This window comes from Mercurialis annua, linkage group LG3 (assembly GCF_937616625.2).
Source record: "Mercurialis annua linkage group LG3, ddMerAnnu1.2, whole genome shotgun sequence".
Classification (NCBI taxonomy): Eukaryota; Viridiplantae; Streptophyta; class Magnoliopsida; order Malpighiales; family Euphorbiaceae; genus Mercurialis; species Mercurialis annua.
The window spans coordinates 68,832,246-68,859,715 of record NC_065572.1 but is presented as its reverse complement, the minus strand read 5'-3'; the positions used below and the strand labels follow the sequence as shown (position 1 = coordinate 68,859,715).

General features: G+C 33.9%; 6 protein-coding genes across 7 annotated transcripts; 4 read left to right on the top strand and 2 right to left on the bottom strand.

Annotated features, from left to right (window-relative positions):
- Positions 1-6: 6 nt before the first annotated feature.
- On the top strand, positions 7-5,043 carry LOC126675439 (uncharacterized). 2 transcript variants are annotated; one of them, XM_050370082.2, is made up of 9 exons: positions 7-1,499; positions 1,890-2,569; positions 2,647-2,852; positions 3,212-3,292; positions 3,398-3,484; positions 3,725-3,857; positions 3,951-4,022; positions 4,598-4,753; positions 4,852-5,043. In XM_050370082.2, exons 1-9 carry the CDS (start codon positions 1,078-1,080, stop codon positions 4,920-4,922), a joined length of 1,908 nt encoding a protein of 635 aa, XP_050226039.1. In that variant the 5' UTR covers positions 7-1,077; the 3' UTR covers positions 4,923-5,043. The 2 variants fall into 2 exon arrangements, with proteins under 2 accessions (XP_050226039.1, XP_050226038.1); XM_050370081.2 differs by having other exon boundaries at positions 10-1,499; positions 4,849-5,043.
- A 1,136-nt stretch (positions 5,044-6,179) lies between these two features.
- LOC126672912 (uncharacterized) lies at positions 6,180-7,097 on the bottom strand. Its single transcript, XM_050366862.1, has one exon. It carries the CDS (start codon positions 7,095-7,097, stop codon positions 6,180-6,182), a length of 918 nt encoding a protein of 305 aa, XP_050222819.1.
- A 2,702-nt stretch (positions 7,098-9,799) lies between these two features.
- Positions 9,800-12,208, top strand: LOC126671100 (50S ribosomal protein L19, chloroplastic-like). The gene is made up of 5 exons (XM_050364811.2): positions 9,800-10,124; positions 10,403-10,612; positions 10,702-10,788; positions 10,913-11,046; positions 11,839-12,208. Exons 1-5 carry the CDS (start codon positions 9,969-9,971, stop codon positions 11,942-11,944), a joined length of 693 nt encoding a protein of 230 aa, XP_050220768.1. The 5' UTR covers positions 9,800-9,968; the 3' UTR covers positions 11,945-12,208.
- Positions 12,209-13,718: 1,510 nt separating this feature from the next.
- Positions 13,719-17,861, top strand: LOC126674922 (probable serine/threonine-protein kinase WNK3). Its single transcript, XM_050369468.2, has 8 exons — positions 13,719-14,145; positions 14,251-14,288; positions 14,415-14,642; positions 14,734-14,957; positions 15,059-15,216; positions 15,717-15,900; positions 16,233-16,361; positions 16,487-17,861. The coding sequence occupies exons 1-8, from the start codon at positions 14,059-14,061 to the stop codon at positions 17,203-17,205; spliced, it is 1,767 nt and encodes a 588-aa protein (XP_050225425.1). The 5' UTR covers positions 13,719-14,058; the 3' UTR covers positions 17,206-17,861.
- A 728-nt stretch (positions 17,862-18,589) lies between these two features.
- Positions 18,590-20,377, top strand: LOC126673123 (elongation factor Tu, chloroplastic). Its single transcript, XM_050367111.2, has one exon. It carries the CDS (start codon positions 18,713-18,715, stop codon positions 20,174-20,176), a length of 1,464 nt encoding a protein of 487 aa, XP_050223068.1. The 5' UTR covers positions 18,590-18,712; the 3' UTR covers positions 20,177-20,377.
- An 837-nt stretch (positions 20,378-21,214) lies between these two features.
- On the bottom strand, positions 21,215-24,482 carry LOC126671186 (protein DEHYDRATION-INDUCED 19 homolog 5-like). The gene is made up of 5 exons (XM_050364920.2): positions 24,238-24,482; positions 22,557-22,699; positions 22,270-22,347; positions 21,953-22,173; positions 21,215-21,632 (listed from the first exon to the last, which is right to left on the bottom strand). Exons 1-5 carry the CDS (start codon positions 24,320-24,322, stop codon positions 21,536-21,538), a joined length of 624 nt encoding a protein of 207 aa, XP_050220877.1. The 5' UTR covers positions 24,323-24,482; the 3' UTR covers positions 21,215-21,535.
- Positions 24,483-27,470: the final 2,988 nt, after the last annotated feature.

Genomic DNA, 27,470 nt, shown 5'->3' with positions numbered 1-27,470 from the left:
TTTTAAAAAATGATCTTAAACCCCTAAATACCCTTAAATTCTAGAGTTAAAGATATTAAAATTAATTAAAGATTTAAAAATCCTAACACCCACTCTGGTCACCACCTGTCCGCCTGCCGTTGCCGTCTTTCCACTTGCCGATACCCATTTGTCGCGCCCCCACACCCACTCCGGACACATCTCTGTTCGTCCCTCTCGAAGATGAACAACAGATGTTCATCCTCTTGAGGATGACAGCTCGCCAAAAAGTGGCGTCAGGTTCGCGGAGGATCGGGGAGCGGATAGCTGCAGGTGGATAGGTGGCGACGATAGGTGGAGTGGTGGAGGCAGGTGAGGGACGGGTTGAAAATTAGGACTTTTTAATTTAAAATTTTATTTTTAGGTTTTTAAGGGTATTTTGGATATTTTATATTTCTAGGATTTTTTTAAAATGTGTTAAATGATGAGGAGCTGATTGCGTGTGTAATGGCTTTTTTATAAGTGCCACTTTAGAATTTTCGACCGTGTTAGTCTGAAATGGATGGTGGGGGACCGGGGGTTTACTGCCCTCACAGTCAAAACTGTGGGAGCCTTATCATCTATGAAATTTAGAGGCAGGTTGTAAGAGGGTGTAGAAGATACGGGGCATGAGTGATTAATAGCCGGATTTTATCATCTTCAGACTTCAGCCCTTTAAATTGATTTCTTTGTGTTAGATTAAATTTCGAAAAATATTTAAAAAAATTCTGCCTCCATAACTGCCATGGCCGTTTTTTGAGTAACGACCGATACACACAATTGCCTGCTGCGATGATTTGATTAATTTATTCTGTTTTAGTAGCAATTTCATGGACAAAACATAAAACAAAACTAAAAGCTTCATAGAATTACATTATTTGTCGTCTTCTCCAATGCTAATACAAAATCTAGCACCATGAAAAAGACACCCCCGCCCAATGCCGGCCGACATTCTTCTCATATACTTAATATTTATTTTTATTTCGGTGATGATCTCAATGCTTCAGGTTGGAAACACATTATATATACATCAGATACATCAAACACCTTGTGTTCCTTTCTTCTGTTGTCTCCTGAGCCATGATGACGGAAAAGAGATTGAGCAGGGAGTTTTCAGGTGGTTCTGTAAACCTGCAAAAGAAAGTTGTGGAGTCTCGCCGGAAAAATAAATCCGATAAAGCACCTGACATAACGGATTTTATGAATGACATGTTTTTTGGGACTCTAACCAATGAGAAGAAAGCTTACAACCTGACAGGAAACGGTTGGGACAATGATGATGAAGAAGAAGCGGGTTTCGATGACAGCACAAGGAGTAACAGCAGCAGGTTGACTCAGGAGTGGCTTGAAGAGGCTAAACGCATGATGGCTTCATCGCCTACGCGATGTGAATCGCCTACCAGACTCGTTGGGTCGCCGAGGTTCGCAGGTGGAGTTCCTGCCAGGCTTTCGACATCTTCAGTTCTTGACAGGAGGGATCCTCTCTCCAGGTCTGCCAGAAGGTAAATATGCATGTCCTGAATTTTAGTTACTTGTAAATTTTTGTGCTGATAGAGTGGAATTTTCGGCTCATCACTTGCTATGGACGACCGCTTGACCATTGAACTTGTTAGAGATGATTGTAAAACTAGAGTTAGTATTTCACCTAACAGCTCAAGTTTTGAATGAATTGATTATAAGAGCCTCAATGATCGAATTTAAAAATATTTGAGCACAAGGTAAAGGATTTGTGATTGTTAATGATTAGAAAAACTTTTCAAGTTCAGTGTGCATTCGCGTACGAAAATATACTAGAAATGATAGTAAAATCATAGTCGGAGCCTCACTTAACAATTTTTGGTGAATTGGTTATTTGACAGAATCACTTGATTTTATTGGTGTTGTATGTACAGACACAGAGGAGTAGAAGGGTTCAGTGGAGAAATACTGATAAAATCTGCTAAACACAGCCGCAATAAATCAGAATCAATAGACAGTTTGCCATTAGAGCCATCCCCTGCATCTCAGTTCCAACAGTGGTTCTCTAACATCCTTACACCGCCCACCAATGTCGATGTCAATCACAACACCAACAAATTAATTGACTTAACTGATCCAGTGTCCCCAACCGTGCCTCCTCGACCATCAACTTATCGCAGATCCCGCTTCCAAACTGAGCCTCCTGCACCTGTTCCTCAGGGAATACCAGTCCCATCCCGTAGAACATTCAAGCCAGCTCCATTACCAGACATCCATTTGCTCTCTCCACCAAAAAATCTCATAGAATCACCCCAAAGAAGATCAATATCATCATCAACATGTGCCCAACTAGAGCACGGCCCTCTGTCTCCTCCGAGGAATCTTGTAGAGTCAGCTCATAGAAGGTCGCTGTCTAGGTCAACTTGCTCCATTAAAGAGAAAATTTCACCAAAGCCTGATACAATAACAAAAGGGTGGCAGAAAGAAGAGAATCAATGCGACAGAGACATTAATCTCAATGGATTTCTTAAGGAGCAAAGAATCAAGATCGAGAAGATCTTGAATGGGGAGATTAGTTCCAAGGCCAAAGTTATTCTTTCGGGTCCTTCAAACAGTTAAGCAGACGAACAATATAGTTTAAGGGAAAGAATTTGAATGTTATTTATAAGTGAAATTTGATTGTTGTTGCAGGTACAAGTTCAATGATAGCGGCGATATGCTATGCATGGTTGTTGGAGAACAAGATGATGAAGAATAAAGGAGAGGGTAATGGACAAGAGTATGTAGTGGTGCCAGTGATGAATGTAAGGAGAGGGAGAATGTGGAAGCAAAGGCAAGCTGCTTGGCTCTTTCACCATCTTGGCTTTGATGCTGTATCTTTGCTCTTTGCTGATGAGGTACTGCAGGATTGTGTTTCTTATAATCTGAATATTTCTGTTTATTCTGACAGCAAAACTAGTTTCTGTTTTTCTGTTGTTAATCAATTGGAAAAGCTACATAACTCTTTGTGTCAGTTTTCCTGTTGTTTCACTCTATGTTGTACGGAAACTTGTCGAGCTATGTTCTGTGCTTTACTTTCGTTTTCTATAACACTTTTGAAACTTCAGAACTTGTATTTGTAATCTATTCTTGTTGAAAATTAAATTTTCTGTTTCTCATTTTTATGTTTATCCTTTAGATGCAAAATAGGTTTTAGTTGTTTTCAGGGAAATACTTATAAAATTTTGCCGACTTTACAATTGCTCTGTGTGTTCAGGTGGACTTGGAGAATCTAATTATGTCAGGAAAATTGAGCATTCTTGTGGTTGGACAAGATATTCTCAAAAATGACACTGAGGTCAATTATATTACCATTATTATAATAGTTAGAATTGAATATGTGCAAGACTATACTATCGATCTCAGAATTCGGCTCTTAATGCCATTCATTTTCTATATGCAGGAAACATCTCAGTGCACTATTCTCACGGATAATTACTGTGAAGATGCCTATCATTTGCTTCAGACCCCACTTCTCAAAAAACTACTGGTATATGAGATCAAAACTCTATCTCAATTGAAAACTATATAGCATGGAAACCGAAAACAACGAATTGCCGAAACGAAAATAGCGAAAATGTAAAAATTTTACAAGAAAATATTAGATATAAAGTTTCAGATTTTTCATAGCATTTTTAAAATAGAAACGAAACAATGAAACTTAGAACTGGAGAAGTTTCCGTGCATTCTTGGTTGCAACTCTTGAAATTAATAGCTTCATCTTTTACAGCTTGCAGGAATCCTGTTAGATACACTAAACTTGAATGCTTGTACCAAAATGTCAATGACAAGAGATGCAGAAGCAGTTCAGTTGCTACTAATCGGCTCATCCCCTAATTACCGAAATACCCTTTTTGATCAATGTAAGTACTACATTGATCAAAATTTTATTTGAAATTTTGTTCTCGTCTCATAATCTGTAATTCTCTTGTTTCTGTTTATATTTCTGTATCCAGTGACGCAAGATCAAAAGGACAAGTCCTTCTTTGAAGCTTTGCGGTATAATTATGGAAAGCCCCCTAGTGAAAGTAAGCTAATTTCATTTCCTACTTAAAAATTTATAATATTGATTCAGTTAAATTTTGAAAAAATATCAAACTTTTTTTTATTCTATTCGGTTTGAATCGAATGAAACACCCTTAGTTGTAACTCAATTAGCACCGAAGACAAAAGTCGTCGTCAAGTTGGAGTCAGAGGCGGAGCCAATTTAACAAGAAAAAAAAATGAAAATTTGGTCATTATGGTAGTTAGAGAAATTTAATGATTTAGTATCCAACGAAAGGATAAGTTATTGATTGATCAATCATTAGAGCAATTTGCGGGATTAGGAACAATCTATCAAATGTGTCTCTTTTTTCTTTGTCCTATAATAGTTGGTAATAAATAGATTCTAATGTGTATGTGCTAGCAACAGGTTCATCATGAAATCAGCAAAACTCTATTTGATTGATGATGACAAGTTGGACCTTAACAGATTAAAAGAACCAATCTATTTTGAATTATACAAATTTAATTAACAATTAAACTACATTTATATTGTTTTATCAATAATTTTATTATTCACTTGTACTAATTTTATTTTTCCGAAATTGTCTGCAATTAGGCGGGGGCGACAGCTTATCGCAGATAGAGAACAGGGTATCAGAAAGGAGGTCAAGTTCTGCCTCTCAGAATCAAGCTCATTTACAGAATTCTGATCAGAATCCTAAGCATGTAAAAAATGCAAAAACCAACGTGGATACACAAAAACCGAAACCAGGTAATGCTTAACTTGGAAACATTCTTTTTACTAGCAAATTAGTTGTTGGTATTCAACATGTTATATTTAATTTATTATGGAAACTATTTATGCAGCAGAAGCAGCCTCCGATAATACTCGTGGAAAAAACAAATTCTTCCTAGCAAAGTGGTTTGGTTTTGGAAAATGACAGACCTCAAAAAACCTAATTTTTCATCAAAGTGAAAGATTTTAATTTCTTACAGGATTTTTGCCTACCTTATGAAAATGACCGATATATACATATAATTATCATAATAGTTGATGATGCATATCTAGTCTTTATCAATTGTTTACAGAAATTCAGTCAGGGAAAAAAATCAGTTTTCAATTTATTTTCTTAATTAAATTTAATAAAGAGGATTATTATATCCAATCAAGATTTGTAATACGTCACAAAATTTCTTATCTAAAATGGGTCTTTATATATTTCTCTAATTCGGTTGAGCAGGAATTTTATGGTTAGCCCTGTCTTTTTGTAGGTAGATTTAGGAGTGTGAAAAACCGATATGAACCAACAAATTTGGTTTGGTTCGGTTTAATAGTATTAGAAAAAAACTTGTTCGGTTGGATATTAAAATTCAATTAAGTTATAACGTAAACTGAACCAAAAACCGGCTATGTTTACCAATTCGGGTTGGTTTTAAAAAATTACACTTCCTCAAATTTTAAATTTATTCTGTTCGGTTTGAAGTGAATGATCTACCTAAGAAGAGCCAAATTTTATACATGTGCACATGATAGCCAATTGAATATGCTCTGCCTTTTACCTATCATCATCACATGGATGTACACTATTATTGAATAATTTGGCAGATACAGACATTCAGTAACCTATGAAATAAAAAAGAAAAACTCCTTGTCATCAAAAATATAAAAAAATAGGAATATCTTAGAATACATATATATTGGTAATAGATAAATACAATGTCCAAAAAGACAGATTGCTCATATATCAAGACCAGATCAAGAAACAGAGAGATGGGTATGATAACAATCTGTCTTTGTCCACTTCTTCATCCCACAGCTGTAACTAACTCTCAACCTCTCTTATGGGCCCCCCATTCCTCATCATCTCTGCTTATCGGTATCGATGTAGTTCGTCACGTATGATTATAAATTTATCATCTTTCATTAATACCGTAGCTGAATGAAAATTCAAAAACTACATACGTTTTTGTAATTTAATATATACACCAATTACTGTATCTTAGCAACTCTTAATATAAATTGATAATGTGAAAGTTGGAGTTGGCCACGATAAAGCACACCATTTAAAAAATACAACATCCGTACCAATTTTATAAAATGTGATTAAATCACAAAAACGTGTATAGTTCGTGAATTTATACGTAAGATAACCCCTTATAAAACTTGGCCGTCGCTATTTTAGATTCCTTTCTTCTTCTTATTCAACTTTCCAAGCATACAAAAACAAGCAAAAATCAGCTGACCCACCATTAATTCCTTCTATGGAACCACAAGACAACGGTGATGAAGATGGCGACGACGATGAAGTTGATAAAGGTGATGTCAATAATGGCTTAAAGATAAACAAAGCATGTCTTAAACCAGGACTAAATAACCAATCATGAACATCCCAATATACTTCAACTCTTAGTTTATTCAGATTAAATGACTGATTACCTCTAAATTTCCATTGAAGATGCTTCACATGAATTGCTAAATGCCCATCAATTCTTATCTCGAGCTCCGGCTCAACTCCATTATTACTCAGACCATTAGTAATGTTTCTGTTCTTGCATTCAATGGAGATCTCGTGTAACCTGCCCTTCTCATGAAACTTGATTTTTGTACAGAATTTTTTCTTACCAAATATGTGTTCTTTTCTTGAAACTAAGATTGGATCAATTAAAGCTGGTCTGCACCCAGTTTTTCTGTAAGCATCTTTTTTAAGATCGCCGAGGAGTAAAACAACCTCTTCATCGCACACAACAGCAACGTAATATTCAGACATAGGCTCAGTTTCACCGTTGAATTTTGCTGACTTGAGATCCCAGAATATATCCACTGATTTTCCATCAACTAGGAACCTTTTATAGCCTTGTTTTCTCCAGAAATACCAGGGTTTTAGCTCAACTTTGCACGTGTATTGACTGTCATGACCTTCAACTCCGTCCACTGATACTGATAAACCATGGAGCAACAGATTCTTACACCATGTTACTGTTATCAGACGGCACTGATCAGCTATCTTTGTACGATAAACGGACATGAACACACTCTGTCCTGATCTGGTTATTGCAGTAGGATCATCGGTTGGTTTTTCACCGGAAGTGAAGCAAGCAGGAATATGGTCTTGCATGGCTTATTTTGATGAGCAAACTGTTTTGAAAATTTGGTTTGGCTTAATTTAGAGCAATGTGGAGAAGAAATGGGAATGGTGGCTATGGTGTTTATGAGAAGATGAGATTTGAGTCACAGATGGTGACAGAGATGTGTTCTTGGCAGCATTATTAATGGAAATATAAAGAAATAATTTGATGAAGTGGCAAATAGATGGCAGTGAGTGAGAGTGAGTGATTGAATGAAGAAGAGCCTTAGAGCCCCTTGTTTTTATATTGAATTATAGTTAAGTTTCTTATCTGGATTTCTTGTAATAATTGATATTACACTTATTTTCTTTTTTGTTCCCTTGACCTAGTTCAGATAATATTCTTTTATTACCGGAGAGGAGACTGTTTGTGCGAAGAAGTGAACGTTTGTGCGAAGAATTGAACGCACGACTTTAACAGAATGTTGTCGAACACTTATATCATTTGAAATACAATCCATTGGTCTAGGTGGCGTAAATTTTATTTGTTTTTCATAAGGTTATTTGAATGTGATGTAGTAGAAAGTTAAAGATAAATAAAATGGTTATTGCCATGCAGGGTTAAAAGCAGAGAAAGGCAATTTTCACCAGATTTGGAGTATAGATTTGTACGAGCACAGTAGATTCCTTGGAAGCATGAAAGCACATGAACATGAAGCAAGGCAAAAGTTTGGGATACAAAAGTGGATTTTATAGTTAGTTTGGGTAAGCCTTTTTTTTATAGGAAAAATTATTCCTAGTGTCTCACCTTTTCAAATCTTATTTACTTTCCTTCTTGGTCATAAATCTTGAACATTTTTTTCTTTTAAATTTGTAATTTTTTTTGAAAAATGTACTGAGTACTGGTGCTTTTAAGTAGGGGTACTGGGGACCCGTGTAGGCTCGTTTATCAAACCGAATTAATTGAAGCCGAATTTTCTATTTTTTCTTAACCAAACAATAGCCGAACTAAAGTAATTGTTTTGTTTGTTCAGTTATTTTGGTTAATCGAATAATACAATTTCATTGATTTCAGTAACTAAAATATAATAAAATAATAGTAATAACAATTTTAGTGTTAATTACTTATTTGATTTAATGACAAATTTATATTATGTATTTTAATTACAAAAATATCTTAAATTTCTAAAAGTTAAAAAAATGGTATATATATATATATATATATATATATTTATTTATTATTCAGTTAATTCGTTTGATTTGATTAATTGAGAAATTCAGACCCAAAATTGAACCAAACAAACGAGAAAGCAAACTAAGATGAAATTTAGTTTCGTTTGATCGGTTAATTTAATTATACCTTTGATTAATGCACACTCCTACTTTTAGCCCTTTTCAATGGCTACATTGCATATGCATGCGCTATTGTTACTTTATGGCCAATATGATAATATACTTTAAAATATAGAACAAATAAATTCAAAGAACTAAAAATATTCAGACTTCATTGATTTTTTTTCAATAATTTGCTCCTACAGAAATTCCGATTCTTATTGACTTCTTACTCGTGGTTTGGGTTTTTATAATGTGATTATATAATTACTTGAGAGATTATAAATTATACTACATAAGCATTAAATCAGGCATATGTATAAACTTAATTAGAAGGTTGAATATTTTTAGCATAGCATGAATGTTCAGCATTTATACAATTTGAGTAAAAGGCAATTGAATGGTTTAAATGCACCAACTAATTATACTCCTATTGGTATAATTGCTGTAATAATATGAGGCATCACATCCCTAAATATTCTTTCTAAGCAGAGTAATATAGAAAGTTTTCTCCTTTTTAACATTTTAATATGTATTATTGACTTAGTTTTATTTTAATATAAATTGCATAATTATAGACAAAATGCTAATTATTTATCTTGTAAAAGCACAAACATAATTAGAATCATTGGTGGTCCATGAAAGAAGCATTTAGTTATAAGTTGGTGTTGAATGGTCTTGGCAGTATGATTGTTGGAGGAAAAGTTAAAAACAAAAGAGGAAATAAAATGATGATTTATTTTGTGCTTAGTTTGATGATAAAAATTTTAGGTAGACCGAGTTTATTACGTTGTTCGTGAACTAATGGCATTATTGTAATTTTATTTGTTACTTTTTATACATTTGAATAGTAATATTACAATATTGTCACTATTTTAATGACGTTTTATAATGTGATAAGTTTAGTCTATAAATGACGTGTCAGACTCGGTTTACCTAACAAGTCTCTAGTTTAATACCTTAATTTTGATTTAGTGTGCTGCAAATATTTCAATAAACAACAATCCTACAATTATTTAGATTTATTTGTTTTTTATCTGATAAAATATTACTTACTCAGTTCCAAATAAATAGAAAGTTTAGGGTAAATAAATATTATAATAAATTTCTTTATTTAAATAGTAATTATGCATCTTTAAGTAACTTTTTATTTTAAATATATTCTAACAATTAATAAGAACATACACAAATTTTGAAATTTAAGTAATAATCATTGTTTCTATGAAAAAGTAATATACTTATATTTATAAAAATATATTTTTAATTTACTTATTTGTTATCCCATATCTTATTTTTAAAACAAAATAATTTGGGCAGAAGTATTAGGCCGGGCCCAAGACCTTTTTATCCCATTTAGGGCTTTAAGTTCAAATTTTAGAGTGAACTCAATTTAAGCCCATAACCGAAATCCCCATCCATAAGCCCCAAAATCACAGCAAAGTAGTCGAGGGTTTTGATCTTTCACCGGAAATTCACCCATTCGATCGTCTCGACGCACAAAAATTGTGACGAGACCTTTCAAATTCTTTGCAACCAAGCACAAGTTCTAAACTTCTGAAATTTCTACTTTGCTTTCATAGAATTTAAAAAATGCAGTCATTTTATAGGAGTTTAATTAGCAGGCAATCACTTAACACTCATTTCAAATCAGCAGCAGCAGCAGCTTCTTATAATGTTCATCAATTAACCTCTTTAATATCTGATTCTGCTTCCAAGAATCAGTTGTTTCGATCATTTCAATCTCATGTATGTTCTTTCTTTAATCTTCACTTAAAGTTTATTAATCAATTTATTTGTGTTTTAATGTCGGTTTTTGATTGTTTCTTTTACGGAGTTAATTGTATATACTTCTAATTAGGTTAATTTTTATGTGGGTATTCTTATTCTGGCATATGATATTGAATTATTGCTTGGATTGTTATTTTTAGATTTTAAGAATTTCTAGTTTTTTTTTTTTGAAAGAAAGATCGAATTTTCGTACAACTGTTTGCTAACAAGAAACTAATTTGATATTCATTTCGTAGACAAGCTTCGGTTCCGCAATCGGTAAATTGGGATTATCTCATGGCAGTGTCCCAGTTACTAGGCTTAGTTTGTGTTCTCTCAGTAGGAATATGACAACAGCAGGAAATCCTGCCGAGTCGGCTTCGGCAGTTCCTTCACAGCCTCTCACAGAAGTATCCCCCAGAATCAAATTTAAAAGACTTGATAAAACTGCTAGGCACATAATGCAGGTAAAACTTATTACATCATTATTGTTGGAATTGAGTGTACTACTTCAATAGAGATTTTTGTTCATCGTCGTGTTTATAAATGTTTGCAGATTCTAGATAAGGAAGCAGTGTCTGAAGTAAGGACGCAAAGGGAGATACCTGATATAAGGCCTGGGCAGATAGTGCAACTCAAAGTGGTATACCTTGTTTTTATTTGAACAACATGTAAATCTTAGTTATTTTGTTTGTTGCAAATAGGATGGGACAAAAAAATTGTAGTGTCAGCTCAATTTACTCTCTGCTGGTCCTTTATATGACCAGGAAGTACCTGAGAATAAGAGACGTATTTCAACTGTGAAAGGCATTGTTATAGCAAGACGTAATTCTGGAATAAGCACTACATTTAGATTAAGAAGGCTCGTTGCTGGGGTTGGAATCGAGTCTCTCTTCCCGCTGTAAGTATTTAAGCACCTTGTTGTTTAAGTTTTGAGCCAATTTTGGTTGTTTTCTGTGACAGCTCATTATAGTACTTGAAGGCAGTCAGAAACCATTTTAACTTTATCATCTCAAGGATGAAAGTAAACCATTATTTGAGTTGGGTTAAGCTGTATTTTCTAGATTAGAGACCAACTAAAATTTGTGGATAATGGCAATAAATAATGAAAAGTAAATTACTTAGACACCCCTGACATATATCATAACTCACACTTGCATCCCTTTTGTTTCAGGATCAAATGATGTGGTCCTTTAATTTCAATAATGTAAATAATAAAGTGTCATGTTAGAATTTAATGATTTTTCTTTAAAATGTATAAAAATAAGGGACTAAATTGTTGAAAATTTTAAAAGAAATGGACTTAGTATTGGAAAAGGTAAAAAGGGACATAATTATGGACCATTAAGGAGTTTTAACAGAAAAATTATAAAATTCTAGTAGAACATTTTGTTTGTTTACATTATTGAAACTAATTTTGATCCTGAAACAAGAGGGATGTAAGTGAGTTATGGTAAATGCCAGGGTGTTGGCGTAAATAATGAATTGTAAATTATGAGTAGTCTGGAAATTTCAAGGAAGAGAAGAAATCAGCTACACAATTAAGAGAGGAGTCTTCATTCTTGCTTTTTTATTTTTGGTTTCTCTAGCGCTATAGTCATTTTTCCCCGCAAAAGAAGTGTTATTATCACAATTTTTCATGGAGATGCTAAATGTCTATATGATAACTGAATAAATAAGTGATGGTTGATAGGTATTCGCCTAACATTAAGGAAATAACGATTCTGGAACAGAAGAAAGTGAGAAGGGCCAAGCTTTACTATTTGAGAGACAAGATGAATGCACTCAAGAAAAAGTAGCATGCTATATAGCTGGTGAGATTTTGACGATCATTCCCTTAAGAAAGATTTCTGCTTTAGATCATGCTGGTGAGAACTATGCATTTCTATTTTCTTTTATACGCTGGGTTCTCTTCCTATGAAAATTGTAAGAAGTAAGACGAGGATAATGTGAAGCTGCCGGTGGCATGCATGGAGAGCTGCATAATGAATTAAAGGATTCCATTTATCATTAATTTTGTTATTGATCGATCTAATCTTATGGGTAAAATTTCTTTTGTTAAACTTCCTTTGTTACAGCTATATGCCTATATCTGTATTTGCCTTAACCTGTATGAGTAATGATCTAATCATTATGGATATGAACAAACCGAGTTTTGTTTGCCCTTATGGCGTCGTTTGATTGGATTAGCTGCGTACAATAGCAGCATTCTCCATTGATGACCATACTGAGTGGATGAGTTTGTTGGATCCCATCCCTGTGCGGTGGTTCTGTTTGCCAAATCTGCATGGTGTCAATTATTATAATGATAATGTGAAGGCCTATTATGGTAGATTAGTCAACCATATATCTTGCTTCTTGTTGTTGTTTGATGAGCTGGAAGCCTGGAAGGTGCTACAGTGATTTTATTTTAGAATACTTTAGCAGCTTTAGAGATGGCCGACCATTTGACCCAAATCCTTTTTACGTTTTTCTTTTTCTTGAATATGAATCTACCTTTTCTTCTGTGTATTTTGTTAACTTGGTCATTTTGTTGCACATGAGAACTTTGCGCATAGTATCATCAATCACATAAATTATCATTAATTTAAACTCAATCAAAAAGATGTTAAATAGATAAAAATTTGAATTCAATTTGATCCATGATGATATTGACGAGTATTACTTTTCAAGCTCATTTCGGATGCTGAAGGCGTCTTACAAACCAGAATGGCTATTTTCTTTTCTTGCGATGCAAGTTAATGAGGATCATGATATGATAAGACTCTTGGTGGCGTTGAAGGACAGAAAAGAAGCATTATGAGGGTGACCCAGTGTTGCACTTAAAATGTGAATCGCCATAACCTTATCATTGAATTTGCACTAATATTATCTGTGGATGCTTCTTCTTTTTCAGTCCCTTGGACGATTGAAATGTTAGTTGAGCGTGTGCTTTGTCAGCCATTAGATCCTTTGGGTTGTTGGTAGAGACAATTTTGTGTCATACGTCTGGTTTTTGTCAATACTACTAATTGTTATAATAATATTTCAAGCTAGTTTTAAATTGCCATTTCCTATAATAGAAAAGCTAAATTCATATTCTAATCAAGACACTACTATCCAACTCTAAAATTTATAATTTAGGAGTTTGAGATCGAACTGTATAGAATATTGAAAGTTGATTTCGAATTAGGTCGACTTGATTATTATTCGTTATGCATTGCATGAAATAACTTCTTGGATCAACATAAACATAAACCTATTTCATTGAAAATGTATAAATATTTTTTTTAATTAGTTATATAAAAATAAAATTATAAATAATAACAATAATGATAATAATAATTCAATTAGACTCGTCAATTTAAAGAGTATTTTGATGTTTGAGTTTAACTCATTGATAGACTCAAATAGTTTTAACTCTGGCTCGATTTAATTACATTTAAATATTTTTAAAATCACTTCTGGATAATTTGCAAATTAACTTAGATTCGGTAGCCTCACTACTACACCATTTTAATTATTTTTAAAATAAATAAAAACCTAAAACCCAATTTTAAAAAACCCTTTTAATCTAAATTAAAAAAAAAACGAAAATCAGTTAATAAAAAGAAAAGGAAGGGCGGTGATTGTGATACTAAGCAGCAGAGCATTGGAAGAGAAGTTATAACAGAGACGAAACCAAGATTCTCCCAATTCTCTTTGTTTCCTTTTCACATGTAAATCCAAATCCTCACTTTATAATCTAAATCACTACACTTTATTTTTTATTCGTTTTTTGTTAATTAATAGAAGCCAAGCAACCATAGTAACAGTCTGTCCCCTCTGCTTTCAAGCCATTCATAAGTCTGTTACTATTAATTATTATCGTTCATCATCATATCCTCTTCACAATCTAATCCAACCCTTTGATCCTCCCATCTTACTCTACGCGATGCCTCAAGAATCACAATCGGAGCAAGACCCTGATGATTCTGATGCCGAGTTCGTCGAAATTGATCCCACTGGTCGCTATGGTCGGGTCAGTTTTTCATTCTGCCCTTATATTTTGGCTGGTTTCTGAATTGGGTTAGTGTTTAAATTGATTTATAGCTAGTGGGTGTGACATTGTTTTGTTTTTTTGCAGTATAAAGAGGTTCTAGGCAAAGGTGCTTTCAAAAAAGTGTATCCTTTTTTGCTGTTTTTTTGTTATTTAATTGATAAAAAGCAATCTTTTTTAATTTTTCTATGTTGGTTTAAATGAGTTTGATTGGTGTGGAAGTTAGTTTAATCCTTGACGGCGATGATTAGATACAGAGCTTTTGATGAATTGGAAGGAATTGAAGTTGCGTGGAATCAGGTTAAGGTGGCCGAATTAGTCCGTAGCTCTGATGATCTCGAACGTCTCTATTCCGAAGTTCATTTGCTTAAGACTCTTAAGCATAAAAACATTATCAAGTTTTATAATTCATGGGTTGATACCAAGAATGAGAACATCAATTTCATTACTGAAATCTTCACTTCTGGGACGTTACGGCAGTAAGATTTCGGATCATATAGCTACGGTAATTTGTACTTATTTTGGATCATAGTGTTTAAATTGAAGGACTTGTTTTGATGGATAATGTAGGTATCGGAGGAAGCATAAGCATGTTGACTTGAGAGCATTGAAAAAATGGTCTAGGCAGATTTTAGAAGGCCTTTCTTATCTTCATAGTCATGACCCACCCGTTATCCACAGAGACTTGAAATGTGACAACATATTTGTTAATGGGAATCAAGGTGAGGTGAAAATTGGTGACTTGGGTCTGGCTGCCATTCTTCAGCAGGCTAGGTCGGCTCATAGTGTCATTGGTGAGGAACCTATTATGGATATCTGCTTTGTTGATGGTATTGAGAGTGTTCTGACTGTTGTATTACGAGACAAGTTATCTTATTTTTTGATGTGATTTTAGGTACACCAGAGTTTATGGCACCGGAGCTTTATGAGGAGGAATACAATGAGCTTGTTGACATTTATGCATTTGGCATGTGCTTGCTGGAGTTGGTGACGTTTGATTACCCATATGCTGAATGTATTAATGCTGCTCAAATATACAAGAAAGTGTCATCAGTAAGGCATTAGATATCCTTTCCAATTTTTATTTTATCCATCTGCTATTGTTGCATGTAAATCATCGATTCATGGTCTGGAATAATTCAGTTCAATATGGTCATAGTCACGTAAAATTTATGGAGTATGGAGTATATTAGTAACATGTAAAGACTCGTAGAATTTTAAGCCTGTCAACCGTTGCTGCTTATTGCATTGCCATGAGCTATCATGAATTGCTTATAGCAAAGGTTTGTAGAATTTCAACAGCTCATTAATTGCTTATAGGAAGAATCTTAAGACACTCATAGGAAAGTCTCCATAAGCTGCCGTTGAACTGTAAAATTTTAAGATGGTTTAAGAATGTGGAATGAGTGCTTTACCAGCTTCCACCCACTTATAAATTGAGATGCTTATTTTATTATTGTCACTGAGAAACATATATTTTTACTCACTGGATCTGTCACATCTCTATTGATATGTGCTGAGATTATTGTTCTAACTTGTTCTTGTCTTGATAGGGAATAAAGCCTGCATCATTGGCAAAAGTTACAGATCCTTCTGTTAAAGCATTTATAGAAAAATGTATTGCAAAAGTTTCTGATCGATTGCCTGCAAAGGAACTTATGATGGATCCTTTTCTCCGACCTGATGACGAAAATGAAAGTGTGGGACGTTCTTTACGACAGAAATCACATATTTCAGGTAATTTGTTAGGCTCTTAGAACAATGGAGTTTTGAGGTCTCCTCACTATTTGGTTTGGAGGAAAGTCGTTGTAGAAAGAATTTCTTTTTTGATAATGTAGAAAGAAGTTAATTGCTGAAAAATATAGCTCTCTTTTGTTAGAGAAGCTCCCTGACGACAATTAGAATACAAGTATACAACTACTAATTCTCCCTTATTTTACACATGTCCCTGAAAACAGTTGGATTAGAAAATGAAGAATTTTGCTGAGTTCTTTTCCCTGGTTCTTCTTCTTGCAAACCATTTATAATGTTAATGTTTTTTTATCTGCATTCTGCAATGGTAATTTCAGGTAGTAGTTCTGATGAGATGGATGCTAAAGAACATGAACCAGCTGAGAAAAGTAGGGACTTTACTGTGCAAGGACAGATGAAAGATATTAAAACAATATTTCTGAAACTAAGGATAGCTGACTCAACAGGTTCAACTATTATCTTCTCTCTCTCTCTTTCCCTTATCTTCAATTTTCACCTCCCGTGAAATGAAGATCGAGTCCATTACTGTGTGCATTGGATGGTTAATTTAAAAATGTGTGCATGTTCTCAGGTCATATTCGCAATATCCACTTCCCCTTTAATACTGAGGTGGATACATCGATAGCAGTTGCTAGTGAAATGGTGGAGGAGTTGGACCTAACTGATCAAGATGTTTCAACACTTGCTGAAATCATTGACTCAGAAATTCGGTCACACATGCCCGACTGGGCACCCACAAAGCATTCTTTGGATAATCAGTGCCCAGAGATTACGGAATCTGAAACTGCCTTCGAAATTAAAGACGGTTCACCCTTGACAAATGTATCAACTCATTCTTCAGGCAGTCTTCAACTGGAAAGATTGCCTTCAGGTCGGAAGTACTGGTCTGACTCGCCCAAGGGAAGCTCTCCAAGCAAGCTTGGACAATCAAACCAGTTGTCTCATCAGTCTTCTCTCGGTAGTCATCAAGATGGTGATAGTACAAACATTGCTTGTTCACGTGATCAGTTGGGAACTGAGTGTGTATGTCAAGAATGCAAGGAAGAGAATGAAGCTGGCGGATCTGTTGATTCACAATCTAGTAATACTTTCACGGATGTTGAGTCGGATGTAACAATACTTGTTCAAAGACTTGAAAATCTTTTAGTAGAGCAGCAAAAGGAACTAGATGACCTAAAAAGAAGGAATGAAGAAGCCATATCAGACCTTCTGAATGAGGCTTCTCCAGAAATTGCACGGCAAGTTTTGAGTTTATGTAAGCTGAACGTACCTGATTATAAAATGCTATGAGACAGTGGCAAGATATGCAATTTAGAGATACGGTCTTCCTTTAGAGTGAATATCATGCTTCTGCATATTTCCAATTCAGAGTAGATGTTAACTAGATTATCACTATTCTGACCCGAAAGATTACACATCTGAGTGGTTAGATATTCCACTGACAGATGATCATGGTGCTGGAGATTTCTCAAGAGCAGATGAAGATATTACAAGGCAATGCGGATTTTGGGCGGTTTTATGGCTGTGAAATTATGATTTAAGAAACAATGGAGCAAGTTCATAGCTAAATTATGCACTTGGATTGGTTCATGTTGAGGTGAGAATCAATGAACTGGTGATCCTGCAAAAAGTTTAGCTTAGATTCAACATCATGCTTTGAGAGGTATGGTAACTCAGGTGTCCCTTTAGCATGTCGTTTCCGCATACAATGGATTTAGTTGCTTGTCGTTTTACGTTTGATTAGGTTAGTCAACTATTTTTTGGAGTACATACTTGTAAATATGCTTTACGGAACTTTCGTTTCAGTTATACGTATAATCTCTTACTTTTTGTTGGTGCTTTTTGGCATGGTATGGAATTTTGATGAACTCAACAGATTTGAGGGATTTTTGGCATTGTAATGTTACTAATCACTTATCTATTTATGAATTGATTGTTCTAATTGATCTATTGGTTTTTGTTGATTGTCATGCTTCCATTACCAACCGCAGTTTATGCTCTGTTAAGTTTGGGGCTAACCGGTTCTTAAAATCTAAGGACCTAAACTTGAAAACGTGGCTCCAATAGAGGCAAGTATTTGTACGAGTTACCTGCTGATAGCCACAAATCTTACGAGTATGACATTTAATTCAAGTAGATTACTGGCCCCAGCCTTGCTACAATTCTTAACCTCTCTATTATGGATTGTGCTGAGAATTTATGCCTCTTAAGTTCAACTCGGTATGGTTCAATGATAGTAAATATAATACCATCGTTCAGTTTTCGAAGAAAATATAAAATTAAACCGAATTAAAGAGATAAAATCTGTTTTTTTTTTTTGAAATTGTTTTGTACATTTTAATCATTTGAAATTGTGAACATGTATAAAATAATGCAGTATAATTTTTCTTTTAATATTAAAAACGAATAGAATAAATTTTTCCAAAATATTTATAATAAATGAATTAAATCGATTATTTTTATTATAATTGAATTGTTGGTCCACTATTTTCATCCCATTTTCATACCAAAACAAGGAAAAAGAAAAAAAGTAATTTTGGTAAATTTTAAATTTACAACCTTGCTAAATAACCTTGTCAGCAATTCCAACAAGGCCCCATATATGGACGTGTCATAAACGATGATAAATATGACAGAATTTCCATAACACCTCGAGTAACCCAAAACGAAGTGAGCCTGAGAGTGGATAAAACTGAGTAGTCTCCCTGACCCCAAAAAACAAAGAGATAACAAAACCAATCCTCTCCCACCCTTCTCTTCTCTACTCCAGTTCCCACTCTTCAATTTACCACTAAAAATGGCGATTTCAGCATCAGCAACAGTCTCCACCTCCTCAAAACTGGCCTACCCACACCCCTCCACCTCCTCCCCAGCACCCCCCTCTTTCTCCTTTAAACCCACCTCCTCTACCCTAACTCCCAAAACCCTCCTCTCCTCCTCCTTCATTTCCCCCTTCCTCACCACCACCGCCTCCCCCACTTCCTCCACCTCCCCCGCCACCACCACCCGCCGCCGCTCCTTCACTGTCCGCGCCGCCAGGGGGAAATTCGAAAGAAAGAAACCCCATGTCAACATCGGTACAATTGGCCACGTCGACCACGGTAAAACCACTCTCACTGCTGCTTTAACCATGGCCCTAGCTTCCATGGGTAACAGCGCCCCCAAGAAATACGACGAAATTGACGCCGCCCCTGAAGAACGCGCTCGTGGTATCACCATCAACACTGCTACTGTTGAGTATGAGACTGAGAATCGTCATTACGCTCATGTCGACTGCCCGGGTCACGCTGATTATGTTAAGAATATGATTACTGGAGCTGCCCAGATGGACGGAGCCATTCTTGTTGTGTCCGGCGCTGACGGGCCTATGCCGCAGACGAAGGAGCATGTTTTGTTGGCAAAACAGGTGGGTGTTCCGAATATGGTTGTTTTCTTGAATAAACAGGACCAAGTTGATGACGAGGAACTGCTACAGTTGGTTGAATTAGAGGTTCGTGAGTTGTTATCTTCTTATGAGTTTCCTGGTGATGATATTCCTATTATTTCTGGCTCTGCTTTGTTAGCTTTAGAGGCTTTGATGGCTAATCCCGCTATTAAACGCGGTGAGAATCAGTGGGTTGATAAAATTTATGACCTTATGGATTCTGTTGATAGTTATATTCCTATTCCGCAAAGACAGGTTGATTTGCCCTTTTTACTTGCTATTGAGGATGTGTTTTCGATTACTGGTCGTGGTACTGTTGCCACTGGTAGAGTTGAACGAGGGACCGTTAAGGTCGGTGAGACTGTTGAGATTGTCGGTTTGAGGGAAACTAGGAATACTACTGTTACTGGTGTTGAGATGTTTCAGAAGATTTTAGATGACGCGATGGCTGGTGATAATGTTGGTTTGTTGTTGAGAGGAATTCAGAAGATTGATATTCAAAGAGGCATGGTTTTGGCGAAAGTTGGGACAATTTTGCCCCATACGAAATTCTCGGCGATTGTATATGTGTTGAAGAAAGAAGAGGGTGGTAGGCATTCGCCTTTCTTCGCTGGTTATAGGCCTCAGTTTTACATGAGGACAACTGATGTCACTGGGAAGGTTACTGCTATTATGAACGATAAGGATGAGGAGTCGAAAATGGTTATGCCTGGTGATCGTGTAAAGATGGTGGTCGAGCTTATTGTGCCTGTTGCTTGTGAACAGGGTATGAGGTTTGCTATCAGAGAAGGTGGGAAGACTGTTGGAGCTGGTGTCATTCAGTCTATCATTGAGTAGATACTCTTAAAAGTAATTGTTTCTTGGCTTCTTTAATGGTGTTGAACTTTATATCGTTGTGCAATCAGTTTCGCCATTTTAGAAAAACTGTCGGAGCCCAATGTCATATAATTTGCAGTTTTGTTCTTCTTTCACTTTTTGCTGTTTAGTCTAGCGGGATTATATTCTTATGATAATTTCAATTTGATTTCTTTGTCGCCATTTCTTGTGCTTGGTTGCTTTCTAATTGTTAAATTTGAACAACTTTAAATGACATGTATGCAGAGAAGAATCTGCAATCTGAATTTACTTGTTCTGACTTCTAAGGGTGTCTTTATGTTTATGTTCTGCCTATGGAATTGTATCATTGTCATCAAATTTTGCTTGCTTGTGCATTTGTCTGGGTTGCTTTATGGCATGGTTTAGTGCATTATCACTATCCGATCTTTCTTGTTCTTGATCATGCCGCTTCTGAGTTTATCTTATTTGATTCGATAATTAAAAAACTGCTGCTATTTGCTTATAATTATACTTTAATAGTTGAGGAAGTAAACTTTCAATTTGCTGAACTTGTTGACAGTTATGATGAACTGAAGATAGTGCTTAAGAAATAGTTTCTATAAATCATAATGATCTTCGATTAGGCATCACATCAACGGAAGCATCATTTGTTTTTATGCAGCAAAGTATTTCACTACTCAGCTGAGTATATGTTCTAAGATTGACACTGTTTCATTTATATTTGGTTATTGGCTGAATATATGTGTTCAATGCTTCACTTTCTGATACTTCAATTCTGTTTACCATTAACATTTATTTACTTGCTGCAGTGAAGATTTATTTATTTATTAATAATTGATCAGACAGTGAAGATGATGTTCTTCAGAGATTGTAGTTTTGATTCAATAGCAAATCCTTTTTTAACTCTCAACTTTAGCAATTTCAAAATATTGACTGGTCAAAATTGGTATTTTTATGAGACTTAATTGATTAAAAATATCATATTAATATTTAAAAATTATTAACTTCTGATTTGATAAAGAAAAATTAGACACTGAATTGATACAAAAAGTGAGAATTATTTCTAAGATTTAATAAGACGGAGAATGCTCTGTTTCTAAATGATATTACATTATAAAATGTAAACTAAGAAATGAGACATAATACATTAGGTACAAGATAGGGTCGAAAATAGAGTTCCTAAAACTCATCATCCACTGGGATATAAATCCTTAAATATCTAATATGGAGACTAAACTTTCTAAAATCATGCACTAGTACTAAAAATCCCAGTGACTGTAGATCCATCATCATCATCATCCATAGGTTTGGAACATGGGCGATACATCCCCCTGCATCGTATCAAGTTGTGACAAAGCTCTAAAAGATCGTCGAGGCAATCAACTGCTGAACAAATGTAGCTCTTTGCCTTCTCTCTTCAGAGTCCACCTCATTGTCAACAGAAGATATCTCAAAGCTGCAGAAAATAAGTCCACTTAGTTCATCGCGCTGCCAAATATTCTAAGAAGTTGAAATTTTATTATTTCTACACGAATTTTGCTGATTTTCGATTCTTAATAGAATTTTAGCATAGCCAAATAATTTGAAACAAGAATTCACATGTTCATATCTCAATAATATCACAAGCTAACAGTTGAACTCACCAAAAAATCAGAGAAAAACAGAATCCAAAAATAAGTAAATTGCACTATGTGGATGCTTCTGTCATGTTTTATGAATAGCGAAAATAATCAAGCACATATACCTCAGAGAAATTAAGACAGACGAGGAGCATACCTTGCAGAATGAGCACTTTTTTTGCGGGACTCATCTCGCTCATTTACTTTAATGTTTGAATGGGATATGCCTCCAAGAAATGGTGAGAGAAGTGAATCTGGTGCAGCTTCATTTGTGTTTACCCTGCCATTTGTTGAAGACCAGAGAAATGAGCTCAGTTCCTTGTTTGTCATAGCTGAACTGCCAGTCCATGGATTAGATTTTAATGATTTTCTCCTGCGCTGTAAAGCATAAAGGAACGCGTTTTCTGATGAATTAGGTGTTAAACTAACTAGTTTAAGACTAAGGCTAAGTTTTTTTCCAAGTATGAGCAATACCTTTAAAGAACTCGCATGCTGTACGATGAAATGCCCAATCACATCTTTCCCTAGATTTGCTGCACAAAGTGGACAGACCTGAAACAAAATTTAATTCAGCGCCCAACCCAAAATTTCAGTGGAAAATTTAGAATGCTGACTCCAAGTTTCATCCAGTAATAAACCAGAAGATTCACTTTATCATGAAGCTCATACTGATCAACGGAAGCATCCACAAGAAGAAGAGGAGACACCTAAAAACAACATTTTACCGGATAAGTACTAAAGAGGACTAGAGAAGTACATACTGCGTTTTTTAAGTTAAAACAGTGTTCATCCTGCAGATGGCTGCAAAACACATGGATTTCGATGTCTACATAACAGAAGGGGCACGGAAAGTAAGCTCTGACATCATCATCTCCATCTGAATCATCTATTAGCGAATGATTATCTGTTTACACATTGAACAACAAAGCAAAATTGAGAACTTATTATGGTTGACATATAAATCTAAATATCAGCGATAAGTAACCAATAAAGCATGTACAAAAGTGAGATCATCAATGCTTCGAGAGGAAGACAAATCCAGGAGGAAACTAACAGCAGGCCACCAATAAACAATGCAAATCAAAGGACTGGAGAAAAATCATCATTTCTGAGATAACTGTTGCACTAGACACTCATGAGGTTCCAATTAACTAACAAAAAGTAAACCTTATAAATAATATTTGAAGGATTTCAACAGCCTATGTTGTTAAAACGAAAAATACTGACACGAAAATTATTGACACAGGCAAAATAATGTATTTTACAAAGTAGGTTATAGATTGCTGAAAAAACCCGACAAGTTTCCGTGGAATATAACTAATAGTTGCAGTGATCTCATGCAGCATTTTAACTTTCACACACATAGACATACTACAATCTTTCCAAATGTGTTCCTAGGAATGTAAATACCAAATTACTCTTTAGCGGAAGTACCTTTAAACCAAAATCTTGAAAAATCTCCTCTAATCCTTCTCTATCACACCTAGAAACAAGGTTTCTACATGAGCAAAATACATATTTCAATTGTTTATCATGGACACATTTTCAATTCGACAAACAACGGAACCAAGAATATATACATGTAAATTTCTAGGAAAATACTCATGAATTAATTCAGAGTTATCAGTTACTATCGGATTATCACTGTACTTGCAGCATCTACCCAGAATTCCCCCAAATTTATCTCACCTTCAATGAAAGTAATTTCATAGGATTCCTCGCCATTTTCATCCTCAGATACTTCTTCTACACTGTTACCATTTCGCAGATTTATGGATTTAGAGATACCATACGACTCAATCAAAAGATTTGCTTTTTCCCTCAAAAGATGTGAATATTGGTTAGAAAGTTTCAAACTTTCTAACTCGGAGACCAACAAACCCAATGCCTTGAGTTCATCTAAAGTAATATGAAGATTTGAGATATATAAATCAATCTCATACTGATGGGTAGTTTTTTTCATCATTTCTAAGCCAGCCTCAGGCATAATTAACCTTCACTCAAGCTGCTCAACATCAAGAACTTATATATACTTCTCCACAACCCTAATTTCCTCTAATCAATTAAGAAAATTTCATAATGAAATCTCTTGAGATTATGTGGACCGGTTCCACAACATTATTCATAGAGAATATCCATGATATTATATTCTTAGATTTCTTTCCAAATAAGAACTCAAATTTTGTACTAATAATCTTAAAAACAGATAATAAAAAAAACACATCAACAATTTAAATAAATAAAAACACAAAAACTAATCTCCTAAAATTGCTCAAAATTAAAAACAAATAAATTGAAGAACAAGACTAACAAATTAACTAAACATCAGTATGTAAGAAATTGTACTGTATTTCAGTGGTGTCATGAAGTAATAAGACAAAGATTTCAGACAAAAGTTTAAAGAGCTAATCATTTGCAAGAAAAAGAAGCTAAGTAAAGTACCAGAGGAGTATCTAGTAGCAGCTTGTTGTAGTTGAGCAGATAGATGATGATGACGGTTAGTTGAAGGCCAAAAATCAATTTCCATGATTACGGCAAGTTTTCAGGAGACAGTGTCAGCAATTTCCGGCCAAATAACGTCAGATTCCGGTGATGGGTACTATACTACTGATTGAAGGAAGCTAGGTAAACTCTGGTATTTGCATTTGCAGCTTACTCACTTATATATAGTGGTTCTGTTTCTGACATTTAGAAAAAGCTTCTCCGACACACAAAGCTACTTCAATATAGTCGACACGTGGGTTATTAGTTTAATTAAAAAAACTTAACCCATCAAATGCTCCCACATACTTTTAATTTTATTGATATAAAATTTATTTCAATAGGTCTTTAGCCAAATTAATTTTAAAACCCAAACTTTGCATCTTTAATGAAATACAATTAAACTTTTTAAACTTTTTTTTATAATTGTGATCAAAATGTTAAATTGTATTTTTTAAATCAAATATTTACGTCTTTTATCGATTATGATCAATTTTAATTTTTTTTCTAACTTCTAAAAAGAGTTAATATAAATGTTTGATCGTAATTGATAAAAAAAACACAAAGATTTGAATTTAAAGATAAAATTTAAAGTTTTGGTCATAATTACAAAAAATATATTCAAATTAGACATAATTGTAAAAGTTGAATGATTTGATCGTAATTGATAAAATATGCAAAGATTTGGATTTAAAATATAGTTAAACAATTTTTTTATTGATCCTTTTACGGAATTTGTGAGCATTCCACCTAATCACTATTACTGATTAACTATTTTTATGTCAGGAATAATAAAAGATTTTTATACTTTCAAATTACTTTTAAAAGTTAATTCTTTTTTTTTTAAGGTTTAAAAGTTAATTCTATAAACCCATATATTTATATTTTTTTTGTTTATGATGTGCCATATTTTTCTTTATATGTCAAGTTAGTTGTATATTAAATTCAATCGCACATATATTTACGGCGAGTGTAATGCAATCTCTTTTTTCGTTTTAAGTGGACCTAGAAATTCAAAATGTCTAAAGTACAAGGACTACACAGAGACACAAATTTTAAAAACAATCAAATAGATAAAATTTTAAAAATATAGGGATATAAAGATGGGTTTGACTTTAATTAAACCCAAAAATTTGTCATATACTACCATAAAATATTAGAAGTGTCCCTAAAAGGAATGAATTATTGATTGCTATAATGGGGCTTGGATTAATAATAACTTACATAAAGTCTCTATGCAACTCATAACTTTGTAAGAGCCATTTTCGAATTTTTTATGTGTATTATGTAGCAAAAAGTTGGTTATTAGCAAACGTATTAGTCACGATTACATAGATTAGTAAAGTCATGAGCAAAATGTGCTTCATCCACCAATTAAATTACAATGATGTAACAACCCATTATCAAAATATTATATTTATTGGATGTCAAATCTAGTGTAGACTGACTAAGAAATTGGTTTTAAAGCTGAGTAGGTGATTAGATTCTAATACGAAATTAATTAACAATATAGTTTATTCATTTATTTTGCGAATAAGACAACCTAACAATGACTGATAGTAATATAAATGAATATTACAAGTTGGACAATGAGTTGCTTATTGAGAGGAAAAAGATGAAATGTTCATTAATGGATTCCTTCTAAAATTGTGTTGTCCTCCCATGCTGCAGTCGAGTCGAGCCAACGCTCAAAGTCAAACAATTTAATCTTAGTTTGATTTTTTTTTAAATAGACCCGGTTAATGATATCGAGTCACGTTTAAATTGGACTATTCGAGCATTTAAATATTTAATTTGATAAATTTATGAGCCTAGCCGAATTTTATATAATTATAATACAATTTGATTTTTTTTACTTTTTATACATATAATTAGGTAAAAATATAAATTATGCCAATGAGTTCAAGTTTGGACTCTTAAAATGAAACTGTATCGAGTTTGAGTTGAATTTCAAATTTTAAAATTTTAGAGTCGAATTTGAGTTTGACGGTATTTTAAACCGACTCGACAGTAACACCCTATCTTTTCCTAAAAGTTTCAGACATGGGAAAAACAAATGGCCGTAATGGAACTTTATTTTAAAGATTCCTTCCGTTATTTAAAAAGTCAATTTTTTAATTTTTTTAAAAGAAAAAATCAAACCTTTCAAAAGTTGATTATGTATCACAATTTGCCCTACTCATGCGCATAATAAATCGGTATAAACATCATAAGCTTTCTTATAGTAAAACATATTGTTGCCAATATTTCCTTCTTTGTTCCTTCTCCTCTTCCTTCTTTAGCCCGAGTTCGGAATACATGAATCTGTTTTAAATTTTTGAAATGATTTAACTATGCCTAATTGTCTACGTGATAATTAAATGTATAATTAAAAAAAACAGAAAGAAAAAGAGTTAAAGATTATAATTGATGATTATTTACTGTAATATGAGAGATTTATATGGAATGTTATAATTAATTTTGTTTATCGATTTTCTTTCTATGTAGGATTTTGGTTCAATATCATCACCTATATTGGACCCAAACAAAATCACTTAAATTAATATATTTGTTCATTTTGAAATTTGAAATTTTCATACTTACATGAATTTCATCTTATATTATTGTAATTTATTTTAATTATTAATACAAAGACATTTTTGAATGTACTTTTTAAAATTGTTTAAAACAAAAAGGATTGCCTAGTCTTTAGAATTTTTTTCTATTTCCAAAGAAATGACGGACTACTAAATGAGTTACACTATTACTAGTTTTTGTGCGCAATGAGACATTTTAAAATGGGCTGGTAACTGATGGACTAGACATGTTGTCCAGCATTATTAGCCTTTACCTAACTTTTTCATGCTGAAAAGAGCTTAATTGTTTATTATCAATAAATTTAGAGGAAATTAGACTCAGCACTTGATTATCAAAAATAATTCCAAAAATACTTGAGCATCTTTTTTTTTTTTGTCAACACTTGATCCCACCTTTTTATTTCATCTAGCACTTGATTCCACCTTTTTATTTCATCCAGCACTTGATTTCACCTTTTTATTTCATCCAACACTTAACCCAATCTTTTTATTTTGTCCAACATTTAACTTCATTTTTTTATTCATCCAACATTTAACTCCATTTTTTAAGACTTAGAATTTAGATTTTAGAATTTTAAGGGTTTAGGGTTTATGATTTTAGGGTTAGGGTTTAGCATG

What these genes read in the sequence shown, in the direction of transcription:
- LOC126675439 (XM_050370081.2), top strand. Translation starts at nt 1,078, where the DNA reads ATGATGACGGAAAAGAGATTGAGCAGGGAGTTTTCAGGTGGTTCTGTA. An exon ending in TTCTCAAAAATGACACTGAG is followed by an intron (nt 3,293 to 3,397) that starts GTCAATTATATT and finishes TTCTATATGCAG; the next exon opens with GAAACATCTCAGTGCACTAT. An exon ending in AAATACCCTTTTTGATCAAT is followed by an intron (nt 3,858 to 3,950) that starts GTAAGTACTACA and finishes TTCTGTATCCAG; the next exon opens with TGACGCAAGATCAAAAGGAC.
- LOC126671186 (XM_050364920.2), bottom strand. Translation starts at nt 24,322, where the DNA reads ATGGAAATTGATTTTTGGCCTTCAACTAACCGTCATCATCATCTATCT. An exon ending in GTTTTAACTTAAAAAACGCA is followed by an intron (nt 22,348 to 22,556) that starts GTATGTACTTCT and finishes ATTTTGTTTCAG; the next exon opens with GTCTGTCCACTTTGTGCAGC. An exon ending in AGCATGCGAGTTCTTTAAAG is followed by an intron (nt 22,174 to 22,269) that starts GTATTGCTCATA and finishes TATGCTTTACAG; the next exon opens with CGCAGGAGAAAATCATTAAA.
- LOC126671100 (XM_050364811.2), top strand. Translation starts at nt 9,969, where the DNA reads ATGCAGTCATTTTATAGGAGTTTAATTAGCAGGCAATCACTTAACACT. An exon ending in TTCGATCATTTCAATCTCAT is followed by an intron (nt 10,125 to 10,402) that starts GTATGTTCTTTC and finishes TTCATTTCGTAG; the next exon opens with ACAAGCTTCGGTTCCGCAAT. An exon ending in CTGCTAGGCACATAATGCAG is followed by an intron (nt 10,613 to 10,701) that starts GTAAAACTTATT and finishes AAATGTTTGCAG; the next exon opens with ATTCTAGATAAGGAAGCAGT.
- LOC126672912 (XM_050366862.1), bottom strand. Translation starts at nt 7,097, where the DNA reads ATGCAAGACCATATTCCTGCTTGCTTCACTTCCGGTGAAAAACCAACC.
- LOC126674922 (XM_050369468.2), top strand. Translation starts at nt 14,059, where the DNA reads ATGCCTCAAGAATCACAATCGGAGCAAGACCCTGATGATTCTGATGCC. An exon ending in CCACTGGTCGCTATGGTCGG is followed by an intron (nt 14,146 to 14,250) that starts GTCAGTTTTTCA and finishes GTTTTTTTGCAG; the next exon opens with TATAAAGAGGTTCTAGGCAA. An exon ending in TATACAAGAAAGTGTCATCA is followed by an intron (nt 15,217 to 15,716) that starts GTAAGGCATTAG and finishes TTGTCTTGATAG; the next exon opens with GGAATAAAGCCTGCATCATT.
- LOC126673123 (XM_050367111.2), top strand. Translation starts at nt 18,713, where the DNA reads ATGGCGATTTCAGCATCAGCAACAGTCTCCACCTCCTCAAAACTGGCC.